We start from the raw sequence: 17,222 nt of genomic DNA, 5'->3' as shown, positions 1-17,222 counted from the left end.
ACCCCACTATGTTTACATTGCCAAATCAAGTGAAATAGATAATAAACTAAAGTGAAAGAAACAATAAAAAATGAACAGTAAACATTACAATCACAGAAGGTCCAAAGAATAAGGACATTTCAAATGTCATATTATGTCTATATACACTGTTGTAACGATGTGCAAATAGTTAAAGTACGAAAGGGAAAATAAATAAAAATATATATGGGTTGTATTTAAAATGGTGTTTGTTCTTCACTGGTTGCCCTTTTCTTGGGGCAACAGGTCACACATCTTGCTGCTGTGATGGCACACTGTGGTATTTCACTTAATAGATATGGGAGTATATCAAAATTGGATTTGTTTTCAAATTATTGTGGTTCTGTGAAATCTGAGGGAAATATGTGTCTCTAATATGGTCATACATTAGGCAAGAGGTTAGGAAATGCAGCTCAGTTTCCACCTCATTTTGTGGGCAGTGTGCACATAGCCTGTCTTCTCTTGAGAACCAGGTCTGCCTACGACGGTCTTTCTCAATAGCAAGGCTATACTCACTGAGTCTGTACATAGTCAAAGCTTTCCTTCATTTTGGTCAGTCCCAGTGGTCAGATAGTCTGCCACTGTTTACTCTCTGTTTAGGGACAAATAGCATTCTAGTTTGCTCTGTTTTTTTTGTTAATTCTTTCCTATGTGTCAAGTAATTATCTTTTGTTTTCTCGTGACTCTCTCTCTGTCTCTAACAGACTCTCTCTGACTCTCTCTCTGTCTCTCACAGACTATCTCTCTCACACACACACACACACACACACTCTTACGTTGAGGTGTTCAGTGGTGACGTCCATCAGCTTGGTACAGGACTGGTGCAGCCTCTCATAGACCATAGTGTCTGCTCCTTTACAATACAGACACAGCTTCCCCTCTGGACTCCGCACTGTAGTACACACACACACACACACACACACACACACACACACACACACACACACACACACACACACACACACACACACACACACACACACACACACCACACACACACACACACACACACACACACCCCACACCCCCACACACAAACAGTTAGGCTTCAGCCCTTATAGACACAGTACAGTGAGAAATAAGCTAAATCTCTCATGGTTTGTGTTTACCGATGACGGACATCCTCTTGCGGACATTGTTGAAGTCGAGGATGGCGAGTAGCTCGTAGCTGCGTTGTTTTCCCATCTCTACGATAGTGACGCTCTCTGGCGTGCGCGAGCGGAACACGAAGCCAAAGTTGCGCGCTGCGGTTACCAAAGCACCTTCGTCAGGTGACTGGGCCTGGTACAGCAACTCACCTGTACAGAGGGAGTGAGGTCATTTCCTGTTGTTAGAGGAAGTGGTCGTAGCTATCGTTCTCTCTTTTTGTTGCATACATACATACATGAATATGGATAACATGCAGTCTTCCCTTTCTGACACAATTTCATAATCTCACCAATCTCAACAAGCAAAAACAAACATGCTCCTCACTTTCACAAACACTCTCTCTCACTATCCCTACCCCATCTCTCTCCTCACCCTCCTCTCTCTCCCTCCCTCCCTCCCTCCCTCCCCTTGCTCTCTCTCCATCTCTCCCTCTCCTCTCCCCCTCCCTCCCTCTCCTCTCCTCTCCTCTCCTCTCCTCTCCTCTCCTCTCCTCTCCTCTCCTCTCCTCTCCTCTCCTCTCCTCTCCTCTCCTCTCCTCTCCCTCCCTCCCTCCCTCCCTCCCTCCCTCCCTCTCCTCACCCTCTGTCTTCTCCTCAGCCATAACAGTGTGACAGAGGGCCAGTGTTCTGAAGAAGGAGTGGACCTCCACATTCTCCAGCTTCACAGCCTCCACCAGGGAGTGGTCATGGAAGGAGAATTGATGGTCAGCAAGAGGGTTGAAGGACCAGTCCACTGTCTCCGTGTGCTCGTTGATCTCCAATCTCTGGCCAGTGTAGTCAAATACATCTCCTGGAGAACAGAATAGAGACTTGATGAGTTCATATGGGATTCTTCACAATGGAGGAGGGATTCATACGAACCTGTTATTGTGTGTGTGTGTTCATGTGTGTGCAACATGCATGTGTGTTTCAGTATCACTTCCTTGCCTGCCAATGTATCATCTGAACCTCACCGTAGTCCTTCCTAGTCACCATCTGTACCTCACCGTAGCAATTCCTAGTTACCATCTGAACCTCACCGTAGCCCTTCCTGGTTACCATCTGAACCTCCCCGTAGCCCTTCCTGGTTACCATCTGAACCTCCCCGTAGCCCTTCCTAGTTACCATCTGAACCTCACCGTAGCCCTTCCTGGTTACCATCTGAACCTCACCGTAGCCCTTCCTGGTTACCATCTGAACCTCACCGTAGCCCTTCCTGGTTACCATCTGAACCTCACCGTAGCCCTTCCTGGTTACCATCTGAACCTCACCGTAGCCCTTCCTGGTTACCATCTGAACCTCACCGTAGCCCTTCCTGATTACCATCTGAACCTCCCCGTAGCCCTTCCTGGTTACCATCTGAACCTCACCGTAGCCCTTCCTGGTTACCATCTGAACCTCACCGTAGCCCTTCCTGGTTACCATCTGAACCTCACCGTAGCCCTTCCTGGTTACCATCTGAACCTCACCGTAGCCCTCCCTAGTAACCATCTGAACCTCACCGTAGCCCTTCCTGGTTACCATCTGAACCTCACCGTAGCCCTTCCTGGTTACCATCTGAGCCTCACCGTAGCCCTTCCTAGTAACCATCTGAACCTCACCGTAGCCCTTCCTAGTTACCATCTGAACCTCACCGTAGCCCTTCCTAGTTACCATCTGAACCTCACCGTAGCCCTTCCTGGTTACCATCTGAGCCTCACCGTAGCCCTTCCTAGTAACCATCTGAACCTCACCGTAGCCCTTCCTAGTTACCATCTGAACCTCACCGTAGCCCTTCCTAGTTACCATCTGAACCTCACCGTAGCCCTTCCTAGTTACCATCTGAACCTCACCGTAGCCCTTCCTAGTTACCATCTGAACCTCACCGTAGCCCTTCCTAGTTACCATCTGAAACTCACCGTAGCACTTCCCGTTGATAGAACACTTGTTGAAGATCATGATGTTCTGAGTGAGTGTCCCGGTCTTGTCAGAGAAGACGTATTTGATCTGACCCAGCTCCTCGTTCAGCGTGGTGGTCCGGGCCTTGGCCGGGGTGTCACTACGGGCATGGTACATCTTCCTGTCCCAGTCGATGTAGAAACTGTTGCCCAGACGGATGACCTCCACACTGCAACACACATACAGGAATAATTCATTACATTACATACAGTAGAAACTTAGCGCAGACATGTATCTGCAAGGTACAGTATCTCGAATAGGCAGAAATACAGAAATACAATAACAGACTCTCTCTCTCTCACCTGACATAGAGGGAGATGGGTACGACAGTGTTGAGGATGATAACGTAGGACCAGAAGGTGAGGAAGGAGGAGAAGGGAGTGTCGACACCGTCCTGTCTGGGCAGGAAGGCCGTGAATTCTGACCCCCAGCGTTGCTCCCAGATCCGGTTGCCGATGGCCAGGATCGTGCACATGAACGCCAGGAAGCCAAAGATCTGACGGGGGAAAGAGGGGTCAATAGGTCAAGAGGTCAACAGGTGAGAAGAGAGATGTAAAGGCTGACAGAATCTATAGATAATTCAACTGAACCCAGTGTAATAGATAAAATACCATGTTGGAAATGAGAGATGTCCAGTGAATGTTAAAATTAAGATTTTAACTCACATTAAACACCACCTATATTAGATCTATTCATTGACAGATAAAACCCACAACAGTCTAACTGCTGGACTCACACAGAGGACGAGCTCGTTCATCAGGCGGTCGATGCTGGTCCTCTTGAACGTCGTCTTCCCACAGTTCTGCATCAGCTTAGTCTCTGGACCTGGACCACAACCGGACCACAGGGTTAGTATTAAATAAGAATTTAGAAGAAAACTAAACATATGATAATTGACATTTCCTCATTGTTTAGAAGAATAGCTTTTAATAAAGGTTAGAAGCAAGATGTCCATTTGGTCAGTCAGCGTTAGGTATTCCCAGTTGAGGTTTATTTTCTATACTGGCCAGCAGAGGGCAGGGTTAACTAACCTGTGAACCAGCACCAGTCTTTACCTCTGCAATCATTTCATGGTAAAGTCTACACCTGTTGTATTCAGTGAATGTGACAAATACAAGTTGATTGGATTTGACCCTTATCCTCTCACCTTCCAAACAGCACCAGTCCTGACCTTTAACCTCTCACCCTCCGAACTGTACCAGTCCTGACCTTTAACCTCTCACCCTCCGAACTGTACCAGTCCTGACCTCTAACCTCTCACCTCTGAACAGCACCAGTCCTGACCTTTAACCTCTCACCTCTGAACAGCACCAGTCCTGACCTTTAACCTCTCAGTTCCGAACAGCACCAGTCCTGACCTCTAACCTCTCACCTCCGAACAGCACCAGTCCGAAGCACCACTCTGTGTTCCTGAGGGTGCAGCCCCTCAGCAGGATCTTGTTGTTGTCCAGTGAATATTTCTGACCAGCGTTAGTCAACGTTCCTGTGAAACGGTCCAGCCGGTTGTTGGGGGGCTCACAGCGCACCTCCCCTGGACAGCGTTAGGAGAGGATGAGACACAGGGTTAGGAGGAGAGGGTGAGAGACAGGGTTAGGAGGAGAGGGTGAGAGACAGGGTTAGGAGGAGAGGATGAGACAGGGTTAGGAGGAGAGGATGAGACAGGGTTAGGAGGAGAGGATGAGACAGGATTAGGAGGAGAGGATGAGACAGGGTTAGGAGGGTGAGAGACAGGGTTAGGAGGAGAGGGTGAGAGACAGGGTTAGGAGAGGATGAGACACAGGGTAAGGAGGAGAGGATGAGACAGGGTTAGGAGAGGATGAGACACAGGGTTAGGAGGAGAGGATGAGACAGGGTTAGGAGGAGAGGATGAGAGACAGGGTTAGGAGGAGAGACAGGGTGAGGATGAGACACAGGGTTAGGAGGAGAGGGTGAGAGACAGGGTTAGGAGGAGAGGATGAGAGACAGGGTTAGGAGGAGAGGATGAGACACAGGGTTAGGAGGAGAGGATGAGACAGGGTTAGGAGGAGAGAAGAGTGGATATTAATATGGTTAAAACATAATTAATTTACTAGTGCACTGAACCACACCTGATTGAAATATGCTGCTGAAACTGTTTTTCTCTGGCAATTGGCTTTATGCTTTTGTGATCATTATGGTGTGGCTACAAAGCAGGAGCAGTATGACTTTTTCACTAGACACTGATCAAAAGGTCAGTTTATGCATTTCCCCCTTAATGGTTAATATTAGGATTTGGCTGATCCTGGATCTGTATCTAAGGGAAACTTCTACCCAGAGATACTACGTAGAAAGTGTCTAACCAACCCTCTGAGTGTAACTCACCATTGAAGGCAGCCAGGCTCTGGATGTTGTCTCCCATGTCTCCTGTTACTGTCAGAGCCTGCTTCACCTTTAGATTGGTCTCTCTGAGAGGTGGAGGAGAGAGGAGGAGAAAGAGGAGAAAGAGGAGAAAGAGGAAGAGGAGAAGGGCAGAGGAGGAGGAGGAGCAGGGAGAGAAGGTATGAGGAGTATGAATAGACATAAGCTTTGTACAGTAGATGGACAAGTAAACTGAAACACACAAACACACACACACACACACACACACACACACACACACACACACACACACACACACACACACACACACACACACACACACACACACACACACACACACACACACACACACACACACACACACACACACACACATACACACACACACACACACTGACCCGTCCAGTTCAGCAGTCTCTATGTAGACCAGGTTGAGAGGTTCACTACTAGAGAGCAGCAACAGGTCTGCCTGAAATCACACAGAGATTCACAGAATCAGATTCACTGACTATCAAATACACTGAATATAGGCACCAGATTCACACCCAGTCTATCAGGATGGTTTCCTGTGCCAACTGTTAAAATAGACTAACAGTGAGGTACAGTATGTTCCAGGGCTGAATCAGTATGCTTTAAGAACTGACAGTTAGGTTGGTTCAGTGTTCTGTTCTCACCGTAACAAACTGGTTGTTTTCCAGTTTGATGATGTCGCCCACCTGAACGGCCATCCATTTCTCACTCCGTAGTCTAGAGAGACAAATATGGAGAAGGAGAGGGAGAGGGAGAGGGAGAGGGAGAGGGAGAGGGAGAGGGGGAGGGGGAGAGAGGGAGAGAGGGAGAGAGGGAGAGAGAGTGAGTGTGTGTGTTGGGGAGGTAGAGAGAGAATGTGGTGGGGGAGAGAGAGAGAAAGAGAGAGTGGATGGAGGGAGAGAGAGAGCGTGGTGAGGGAGAGATAGAGTGGAGGGAGAGAGAGAGCGTGGTGAGGGAGAGGGAGAGAGAGCGAGTGCGTGGTGAGGGAGATGGAGAGAGAGAGAGAGAGAGTGGAGAGGGAGGGAGGGAGGGAGGGAGAGAGAGAGTGAAAGTGAGAGAGTATTGTGAGTAGACATTAGGGATTCTCTGTTGTTTGGGGACAGTCAGGAGGAAATAGAAGACTAAATATAGCCATAAGGGTCAGTGTGTTCACTGTATACTGTATTTTCCTTTGAACCACTGTCTGTTAGTGTCTTTGAGTCAGGAGTCACATCAACAGGAAGAAAACAAGCACTTCCTGTTGTCCTGCAGCTGCTTCCTATTGCCCCCGAGAAAAGAGGACACGGTGCCTTACTGTCCCTGCCTTACGAAACACACATTTGTTGTGGAAATGGATTAGTGTGGAGGACAGTGGAGAGAGTAGGATGGGGACAGAGAGCAGGGAGGGCCAAACAATATCTGACCACACACACACACAAACCAGTGCACCATTATAAGTTGTGTTCATAATGAAACCAATAGTAGATCTGATGAACGTACTCTCCATCCATGAGCACTGTGACCTTCCTGTTGTTCACCTGGTTATCACTCCTGTGGCGATTCTGGTAAAACAGAGAGGATAATAAGACATTAGTTTCTAACCTCAAGGGTCGTTTCCTGGTTAAATCCTGTTTAAATGGGACTGGTGAATGGAGTTAATCATTACAAGACATCTTTATTCTTTGTATGTATTGACTGAGGGGATTTCTTCAGGTCAGAGGTTGTGTAAATGTTTGGTTTCGGTCTGGAGTCTCACAAGACCACCCAAAACTCTGACTTCCCGCCACTGCGTCGCCAAAGATGGCCACCATCTCCTCACCAATAGCCAATCATGATACGCCAAATACGATGACCTCACTAAAGCTGTCACTGGACCGTGAAGGCAGAAAGGTCTGTTTCTACGTCCCAAATGGCACATTATTCCCTATATAGTGCACTACCTTTTTACCAGAGTCTTTGGGTCCTGGTCTAAAGTCGTGCACTACAGCCCCATTGGTCCAGGTCTAAAGTAGTGCATTACAGCCCTATTGGCCCTGGTCTAAAGTAGTGCACTACAGCCCTATTGGTTCTGGTCTAAAGTAGTGCACTACAGCCCTATTGGTCCTGGTCTAAAGTAGTGCACTACATAGGGAATAGGGTGCCATTTGGAACATGGCCTGTGTCTCCACCTGACCTAACAAACAGACCCTTGTTCTGCCACTGAGGTTAACGTGTATCCACGTGAGATCACATTTCCCAGACCGGTTCAGTATCAGGTTGCCAAATTCACTCCACAGTCAGTAAAGTAGCAGTAGTGTTTGTTTAACTTGACAGCTGGAACTGAAAGTCATTTTCCTTTTATTGTTTGGGTATTGAAACTAAATTCCTGCTTGATTCAGGAAGTAGTGAAAAAACAAGCCCATGAAAACACGTCAGAGAGGGTACAGCCAAGTACACCACCACTATACAATAGTCAGGTAAGGTAAGCAGGTTAAAGGTCACACGACTGAGTAGGTAGAGAGAGAGGTAAAAATGAAAAGGAAAAACTAAGAAGATATCTGCTTGGAATAGTGAAGGGCTGAGCAGCAGTAAGATGTGAAAGGTAAGGAGGGTTGGGCAAGTCCCAAATGCAGGATTCTCCTATATGTATACTCACTATGTCATCGGTAGCATCTTTAGCAGCAGTCACAGACAGCACCAGTACCAGAGGGACTACGGTCGTGAACCAGGACAGAGAGGAGATGGCAGGAATCACCTACCGCAACACAACATTCAACAAACACTCAGTTAACATTTATACAACATCTACACAACATTTCACATTAATACAACAGACAACCCCCAGAATAGGGGGGAGGAGGTGGTGGTCATACAATTAACAATTAGAATACTAGAATGGTCATGAACCTTCTAATGATGGTATAAATGGGCGGCAGCGTAGCCTAGTGGTTAGAGCGTTGGACTAGTAACCGAACGGTTGCAAGATCGAATCCCCGAGCTGACAAGGTCAAAATCTGTCGTTCTGCCCCCTGAACAAGGCAGTTAACCCACTGTTCCCTAGTAGGCCGTCATTGTAAATAAGAAGTTGTTCTTAACTGACTTGCCTAGTTAACAAAGGTTAAATAAAAAAGGTCAGCCATTTTGGTCAGGAAGTTGGTCAACCATGGCTTGACCAATTACCCTGATAAGATATTGTGTAAAATAATGAATTTGAAGAATTTATTTTCCCTGTATGTTTGTTAGCTAGCTAGCCAGACAGTTTTACATTTACATTTTTACATTTTAGTAATTTAGCAGACGCTCTTATCCAGAGCGAATGCATACATTTCATACATTTCATTTCATGCATTTTTTTGTACTGGCCCCCCCGTGGGAATCAAATCCACAACCCTGGCGTTGCACACACCATGCTGGCGTTGCAAACACCATGCTCTACCAACTGAGCCACAGGTAAGGCTAGAGGTTTTAGAGGAATGATTTCATCATTTGTTCCAAATTAACTGCCAATATTCCAACATTCCATTCAAACAATGTAGTCAATTCACAGCCATCAGACATCAGTTGATGATAGGACTTAGACAAGTTGTAATGCAACAAGTACTCATATTGTATCATATAATAGCACTCACAGCTTTCCAAGAAAACAAAACATTTAGACATTTACGGTCTGTGTACGTATATTTTAGAGGCTATTTATATAGAACTTTTGTATAAAACCTGCTTAAACTGCATTTATAATTATATGGCAAAATTTTAAGTTGACAATACATCTAATACACAATATCTAATATCACAACTTGTATTTTCCTGCACAAGTCAAATCAGGAATCTGCCTCTACTGCCATTCATTCCAATTAGGCTGGTTTGGATTTCTCCCTGACCAATATGGCTGACATTGTCATCGCATTCTGGAACTTCAAATCAAATACAATTTTTTTTGGTCACATACACGTGTTTAGCAGATGTTATTGCAGGTGTAGCGACATGCTTGTGTTTCTAACTCCGGCAGTGCAGTAATATCTAACAAGTAATATCTAAGTAATATCTAACAATTTCACAACATATTAAACCAATACACACAAATCTAAGTAAAGTAATGGAATTAAGAATATATATATGGACAAGCAATGTCAGAGCAGCATAGAGGATCTGCTCTCTACTGGTCTCCATAGCTATTTCTACTGTACATACTGTATGCTGTGATGAGATCTCTCTACATCAGGTATTTTTTATTTTTTATTTTATTTAATTTCACCTTTATTTAACTTGGCAAGTCAGTTAAGACAAAATTCTTATTTACAATGACAGCCTACTCAGGCCAAACCTTGACGACGCTGGGCCAATTTTGCGCCACCCTATGGGACTCCCAATCACGGCCAGTTGGGATACAGCCTGGAATCAAACCAGGGTCTGTCATGACACGTCTGAGGCACTGAGATGCAGTGCCTTAGACCGCTGTGCCACTCGGGAGCCAGGTATGTTTTGTGTTGTTTGTAAACCTCTATACAACAATGAGCTAAGTTGCAAAGAGTCAACTTCCTCTCTCTCTTCCTCACTTCCTCAATCAATGCACTTCACTCAGTCATATCCTGTTTTCTTACTGGACTGATTGTAGCTTAACTTTGGAAATCATAGCCATCTCCTCCAACAAGGTCTGGCTCCAGCAGATACCGTACCTTCTCAGGACACAGACTCTGTGAGACAGTCGAGCTCAGACAGGTCTAATGGTGTCTGCCTCCAGCAGATACCGTACCTTCTCAGGACACAGACTCTGTGAGACAGTCGAGCTCAGACAGGTCTAATGGTGTCTGGCTCCAGCAGATACCGTACCTTCTCAGGACACAGACTCTGTGAGACAGTCGAGCTCAGACAGGTCTAATGGTGCCTGCCTCCAGCAGATACCGTACCTTCTCAGGACACAGACTCTGAGACAGTCGAGCTCAGACAGGTCTAATGGTGTCTGCCTCCAGCAGATACCGTACCTTCTCAGGACACAGACTCTGTGAGACAGTCGAGCTCAGACAGGTCTAATGGTACCCGAGAGGATGTAGTGTTACCGCCAACCAATAGCACGGGCGGTGAAATTACATGTAGAATTAATCAAATCAAATCAAATGTTATTTGTCATGTGCTTCATAAACAACAGCTATAGACTAACAGTGAAATGCTTACTACTGACGGTCCCAACAATGCAGAGAGAAAAATAGAGAAATAATAGAAAAATAGAATAATAATAACACAAGCAATAAATCCACAAAGAGTAACAATAACTAGGCTGTATACACAGGGTACCAGTACTGAGTAATGATAACTAGGCTGTATACACAGGGTACCAGTACTGAGTAATGATAACTAGGCTGTATACACAGGGTACCAGTACTGAGTAATGATAACTCGGCTGTATACACAGGGTACCAGGCTATATACACAGGGTACCAGTACTGAGTAACAATAACTAGGCTGTATACACAGGGTACCAGTACTGAGTAATGATAACTAGGCTGTATACACAGGGTACCAGTACTGAGTAATGATAACTAGGCTGTATACACAGGGTACCAGTACTGAGTAATGATAACTAGGCTGTATACACAGGGTACCAGTACTGAGTAATGATAACTAGGCTGTATACACAGGGTACCAGTACTGAGTAATGATAACTAGGCTGTATACACAAGGTACCAGTACCGAGCAGATGTGTAGGGGTATGAGGTCATTGAGGTAGATATGTACATGTAGGTAGGGATAAAGTGACTAGGCAACAGATAATATACATTAACAGCAGCTAATGGGATGAGTCAAGAGTTATTGCATAAAGGGTCAATGCAGAAAGTCCGGGTAGCTATTGGTTAACTATTTAACTAACTAGTTATGGCTTAGAGGCTGCTCAGGCTCCTGTTGGTTCCAGACTTGGTGAATCGGTATCCCTTGCCGTGTGGTAGCAGAGAAAACAGTCTATGACTTGGGTGTCTGGAGTCTTTGACAATGTTTAGGGCCTCCCTCTGACACCACCTGGTATAGAGGTACTGGATGGCAGGGAGCTTGGCCCCAGTGATGTACTGGGCTGTACGCACTACCCTTTGTAGCACCTTGTGGTCGGATGCCGAGCAATTGCCATACCAAGTGGTGATGCAGCCAGTCAAGATGCTCTCAATGGTTCAGCTGTATAACTTTTTGAGGATCTGAGGGCCCATGCCGAATCTTTTCAGGCTCCTGAGGGGGAAGAGGTGTTGTCGTGCTCTCTTCACGAATGTGTTGAGGTGTGTGGACCATGACAATTCCTTAGTGATGTGGACACCGAGGAACTTGAAGCTCTCGACCCGCTCCACTACAGCCCTGTCGATGTGGATGTGAGCATGCTTGGCCCTCCATTTCCTGTAGTCCACGATCAGCTCTTCTGTCTTGCTAACATTGAGGGAGAGGTTGTTGTCCTGGAACCACACAGCCACGTCTATGACCTCCTCCCTGTAGGCTGTCTCATCGTTGTCGGTGATCAGGCCTACCACTGTTGTGTCATCAGCAAACTTAATGATGGTGTTAGAGTCGTGTGAGGCCACACAGTCGTGAGTGAACAGGGAATACAGGAGGGGACTAAGCACGCACCCCTGAAGGGCCCCCATGTTGAGGATCAGCCTGACAGATGTGTTGTTGCCAACTCTCACCACCTGGGGGCGACCTGTCAGGAAGTCCAGGATCCAGTTGCAGTCCCAGGGTTCTGAGCTTAGTGATGAGCTTGGAGGGCACTATGGTGTTGAATGCTGAGCTATAGTCAATGAACAGCCTTCTCGCATAGGCATTCCTTTTGTTCATGTGGGAAAAGGCCGTGTGGAGTGCAATAGAGATTGCGTCATCTGTGGATCTGTTGGGGCGGTATGCAAATTGAAGTGGGTCCAGTCATCCGGAACAGCTGGTACACTCATGAATGGTTCAGTGTTGCTAGCCTTGATGCAAGCATAGAAAGTATTTAGCTCGTCTAATAGTCTCGCATCCCTGGACAGCTCGCGGCTGACTTTCCCTTTGTAATCCGTGATAGTTTGCAAGCCCTGACACATCAACGAGTGTTAGAGTCGATGTAGTAGAATTCGATTTAGATCCTGTATTGACGCTTTCCCTGTTTGATGGTTTGTCGGAGTGTGTAGCGGGATTTCTTATAAGCGTCAGGATTAGCATCCCGCTCTTGTGAATGTGGCACTTTTATCCTTTAGCTCAGTGCAGATGTTGCCTGTAATCCATGGCTTCTGGTTGGGATATGTATGTATGGTCACTGTGGGGACGACGTCGTCGATGCCAGTGACTGATGTGGTATACTCACCAATGCCATCAGATGAATCCCAGGAGCATATTCCAGTCTGTGCTAGCGAATCATTCCTGTAGCTTAGCATCTGCTTCATTGGACCACTTCTGTATTGAGCGCGTCCCCGGTACTTCCTGTTTGAGTTTTTGCTTGCAAGCAGGAATCAGGAGGATAGAGTTATGGTCATGTTTGCCGAATGGAGGGCGAGGGAGAGCTTTGTATGTGTCTCTGTGTGTAGACTATAGGTGATCTAAAGTGTTTTTGCCTCTGCACAGGTGATTTGCTGGTAGAAATTATGTAAAAATGTAAAAACGGATTTCAAATTTCCTGGATTAAAGTCCCTGGTCACTATGAGCGCTGCCTCGGTATGAGCATTTTCTTGTTTGCTTATGGCCCTATACAGCTTGTTGAGTGTGGTCTTAGTGCCAGCAAAAACTCTCTTGGTAAATAGTATGGTCAACAGCTTATCATGAGGTGTTCTAACTCAGGAGAGCAGAACCTCCAGACTTCCTTCCTTAATATTAGAGATTGCGCACCAGCTGTTGTTAACAAAGAGACACACACCTCCTCTTGTGAGCTTCCCCGACATTGCTGTTCTGTCCTGCCGATGTATAGAAAGACCAGTTAGATTTATATTTACCATGTCTTTGTTCAGCCACGACTTGGAGAAATATAGGATATTACAGTTCTTCAGATCACGTTGATAGGATAGTCTCGAATGGAGATCATCCAGTTTATTCTCCAGTGGTTGCACGTTCGCCAATAGAACGGAGGGTAGAGGCGGTTTATCCACTCTCCGAAGTAGTCTCGTCAGGTACCCTGCATGTCAGTCTCTATAACACCATCTCCTTCTCCTTCGAGTGTCAGGGATTTGGGCCTGTCTTTTGCGTCCGAAGCATTGAAGTAGAAGTCCTCGTCCAAACCGAGGTTAGTGATAGTTGTTATGATGTCCAAAAGCTCTTTCCGGTCATAGGAAACGATGGCGGAAACGTTATGTTTGAAAAAAAATTATATCAGCAAAAAAAATTAAATACACAAAATAGCACAATTGGTCATGAGCCCGTAAAACTGCTGCTATTCCCTCCAGCGCCATTCTAGAAACTAGGTTCTAGCTACTGTGTACTAACTAGCTGCACAAGCAACAGTGGTTAACATAGCGCCCTGGACCAGAGCTAGTGCGCTGACTGCTATGTGACGAGCACGTTAACGCAGCTGGAAACTTGTCATCTCATCAACTCTAATACTGTATGTCCTGATATGCATGTTGTGTGTGTGTTTATCTGTACATATGTGTGCGTGTGTTCCACTCACTTGGAGTAGCAGCAGAATGAGGAAGTAAGCGTTGGCTATTCTCTGGAACTGTTCGAAGAGGTTGAGGGGCAGGAAGGTGAACGCGTTGTATTTAGACGTCTTAATGGCATTGGTCTGGAGGAGGGAGGGAGGGAGGGAGGGAGGGAGGGAGGGAGGGAGGGAGGGAGGGAGGGAGGGAGGGAGGGAGGAAAAGAGAGAAAGAGTAGGGAGGGAGAGAGGGAGGGAGGGACATAGGAAAAGAGAGAAAGAGTAGGGAGGGAGGGTGGGAGGGAGGGAGGGATGGAGGAAAAGAGAGAAAGAGTAGGGAGGGAGAGAGGGACATAAGAAAAGAAAGTGTGTGAGTAAAACAACATAACATAACATGATTTTAGAGAAACCATACATTGAGAAGCCAATGAGAACACACACATTGAGAAGCCAATGAGAATCCATACATTGAGAAGCCAATGAGAACACATACATTGAGAAGCCAATGAGAATCCATACATTGAGAAGCCAATGAAAACCCATACATTGAGAAGCCAATGAAAACCCATACATTGAGAAGCCAATGAGAACTCACACAAACATGTTTTCTGAGTGAACTTCCTCATAGCTCTGTCTCTGCCTGGGCTGATGGCAGATCAGTGGTGCTGAATTAGCCTAACTCAATCAAGGTCAAAAAAGGGACACATTTCTACACTGAGATAGGAGGAAATGAAACCAACATGTTTTCCAACTAAGCAATGTGCAAGACAAGATAAGACGATACAAGACAATACAAGATGATACAAGACAAGACGAGACAAAATAATATAATCCAATAGAAGACAAGACAATAGAAGACAAGACAATTTAATACAAGACAATAGAAGACAAGACAATAGAAGACAAGACAATAGAAGATAAGACAATAGAAGATAAGACAATATAATACAAGACAAACTAATATAAGACACTGGAAGACAAGACAGTTTGGTTTGCAAGCGCCTACTTCCTCTGGGGGGGCGTGGGATTTATTTAAGATACTCTTTGAAGGGGTAGTGTTTCAGATGTTTTTCAGACGATGGGCCGGGACTCCGCTGTCTGAAAGATATTTAATGAGAACCGGTAATGACACCACGTTAGGAGCTGTATGCTGAGTCTAATGTGTGTGTGTGTGTGTGTGTGTGTGTGTGTGTGTGTGTGTGTGTGTGTGTGTGTGTGTGTGTGTGTGTGTGTGTGTGTGTGTGTGTGTGTGTGTGTGTGTGTGTGTGTGTGTGCCTCCTTTATTTCAGAACAGCTTGGTTTAAACGGTTAACAACTTCGGATCGCTACACTCTTAGAAAAAAAGGTCCCCATAGGAGAACCCTTCGGAGAACCCTTTTTGGTTCCAGGTAGAACCCTTTTGAGTTCCATGTAAAACCTTTTACACAGATGGTTCTACATGGAACCAAAAAGGGTTCTCCTATTTGGGACACCCAAAAAAAACTTTTTGAAAGAGTGTACTTTCCAACGGCAGCTTTTAGTTTCATTCCATTAGAAGCTAACTTCTCAGAGGTCAGGGGCTTGTGGTGCTGGCTACAGTCCTAACGTAGAAGAACTGGATGTTTATATTATTCTGGTCTCGAAACTCAAGAGTTGTTCCCTAAACAAGATAGATCTTGGAGAATAAAAACCTGGGAATATGAGTGAGTGAGTGAGTGAGTGAGTGAGTGAGTGAGTGAGTGAGTGAGTGAGTGAGAGAGAGAGAGCTAGCTGTAGGGGGTTGATCTCAGTAGTAAACTAAAGTGTGTTTATAATATGAATGTAATCTGAAACTCTACAGTAGATGTCTGAAACAATGTCCTGCCCACTCAAGTCTTTGAACACAGTAAAGCCATCTGTTTATGTCTTTACGTAAGGTCCACTCAACATGCTGTTTCCTGTGTAACGACTTATGTGAAATGCAGGAAGTGCTTGGCATGTCCACATGCTGTTTCCTATATTACTCCCATGTAATGTTTCCTCTCTCCTGTAGTAATAGTGTGTGTAACTACCCAACCAGACCACCAGACACTATGACCCCTGGGAGGGAGCCAGCCACATGACAATAACCAGACAGTAACATATACAGTCTGGTCCCAGGGGACTGATATAAACTCAATACAGTGACATATATAGTCTGGTCCCAGGGGAGTGATATAAACTCAATACAAAAGGCCTACCCAAACACACATGCACACACACACATAAACCAGGATGGTGAAACATACGTTTTACCCCTGTGAATACCATGTACATAGGCACCCTCATACACACACACTCAACTAAACTCACCGCATATCTGAAGGAGAGGTTATGCTCTCTGTCGTTTGCCCTCAGTTTCCTCTCCAACTCTGAGAGAACAGGAGACAGACAGACAGACAGACAGACAGACAGACAGACAGACAGACAGACAGACAGACAGACAGACAGACAGACAGACAGACAGACAGACAGACAGACAGACAGACAGACAGACAGACAGACAGACAGACAGACAGACAGACAGACAGACAGACAGACAGACAGACAGACAGATAGATAGATAGATAGATAGATAGATAGATAGATAGATAGATAGATAGATAGATAGATAGATAGATAGATAGATAGATAGATAGATAGATACGTAGAGAGGGAGAAAGAGAGGGAGAAAGAGAGGGAGAAAGAGAGAGGGAGAAAGAGCGAGAACAGGACAGAGAGAGAGAGAGAGAGGGAGACAAAGGGAGACAAAGACAGAGAGAGACAAAGGGAGAGAGAGACAAAGAGGGAGAGAGAGACAAAGGGAGAGAGAGACAAAGGGAGAGAGAACAGGACAGAGGGAGAGAACAGGACAGAGGGAGAGAGAGAGAGAGAGAGACCCAGGAGAGCAACACAATTAGACCAAGCCAAAATCATGAGAAAACAAAAAGATAATTACTTGACAGTGTATACTGTAGTATTTTTTTTTACTATATAGTAAGGTAATACTGCAGTAATAAAGAGTAAAACTGCAGTAATGTCTTCTCTGAACTGAGTGGCTGAGATGGGGAGATGGGAAAAGAGAAAAGGAGAGGACAGATGACGGTGTAGCCATTATCTGTAATTTTAACTATGAAACATCATGAGGGACAGGGAGGTTGGTTGCATCCTCACCTCTCTCTTTCTTCTTGGCACAGTCCAGCCCAAACAACGTCATCTTCTCTGCTTCTTCATCTACCCGTGGTGTTTATCTGGGGAAAGAGAGA

At 45.7% G+C, this 17,222-nt stretch overlaps 1 protein-coding gene across 1 annotated transcript in view; it reads right to left on the bottom strand.

Moving 5' to 3' along the window:
• The window catches only part of LOC115199669 (phospholipid-transporting ATPase ID), a 35,086-nt gene that overhangs the window by 7,623 nt on the left and 10,241 nt on the right, over nt 1–17,222 (bottom strand). The window contains exons 2-17 of the mRNA XM_029761975.1: nt 17,131–17,207; nt 16,291–16,349; nt 14,014–14,127; nt 8,065–8,163; nt 6,930–6,991; nt 6,095–6,167; nt 5,819–5,889; nt 5,424–5,506; nt 4,456–4,614; nt 3,820–3,908; nt 3,386–3,579; nt 3,044–3,252; nt 1,747–1,956; nt 1,128–1,316; nt 771–910; nt 3–6 (exon numbers count right to left, since the gene is read on the bottom strand). Of these exons, the coding sequence (XP_029617835.1) occupies nt 3–6; nt 771–910; nt 1,128–1,316; nt 1,747–1,956; nt 3,044–3,252; nt 3,386–3,579; nt 3,820–3,908; nt 4,456–4,614; nt 5,424–5,506; nt 5,819–5,889; nt 6,095–6,167; nt 6,930–6,991; nt 8,065–8,163; nt 14,014–14,127; nt 16,291–16,349; nt 17,131–17,173 (1,798 nt within the window). The 5' untranslated portion in view covers nt 17,174–17,207. The remainder of the gene's footprint in view (nt 1–2; nt 7–770; nt 911–1,127; nt 1,317–1,746; nt 1,957–3,043; nt 3,253–3,385; nt 3,580–3,819; nt 3,909–4,455; nt 4,615–5,423; nt 5,507–5,818; nt 5,890–6,094; nt 6,168–6,929; nt 6,992–8,064; nt 8,164–14,013; nt 14,128–16,290; nt 16,350–17,130; nt 17,208–17,222) is intronic.

Source organism: Salmo trutta, chromosome 9 (genome assembly GCF_901001165.1).
Source record: "Salmo trutta chromosome 9, fSalTru1.1, whole genome shotgun sequence".
Taxonomy (NCBI): domain Eukaryota; kingdom Metazoa; phylum Chordata; class Actinopteri; order Salmoniformes; family Salmonidae; genus Salmo; species Salmo trutta.
The sequence above is the reverse complement of the archived record's forward strand: the minus strand, read 5'-3'. Positions and strand labels throughout refer to the sequence as shown.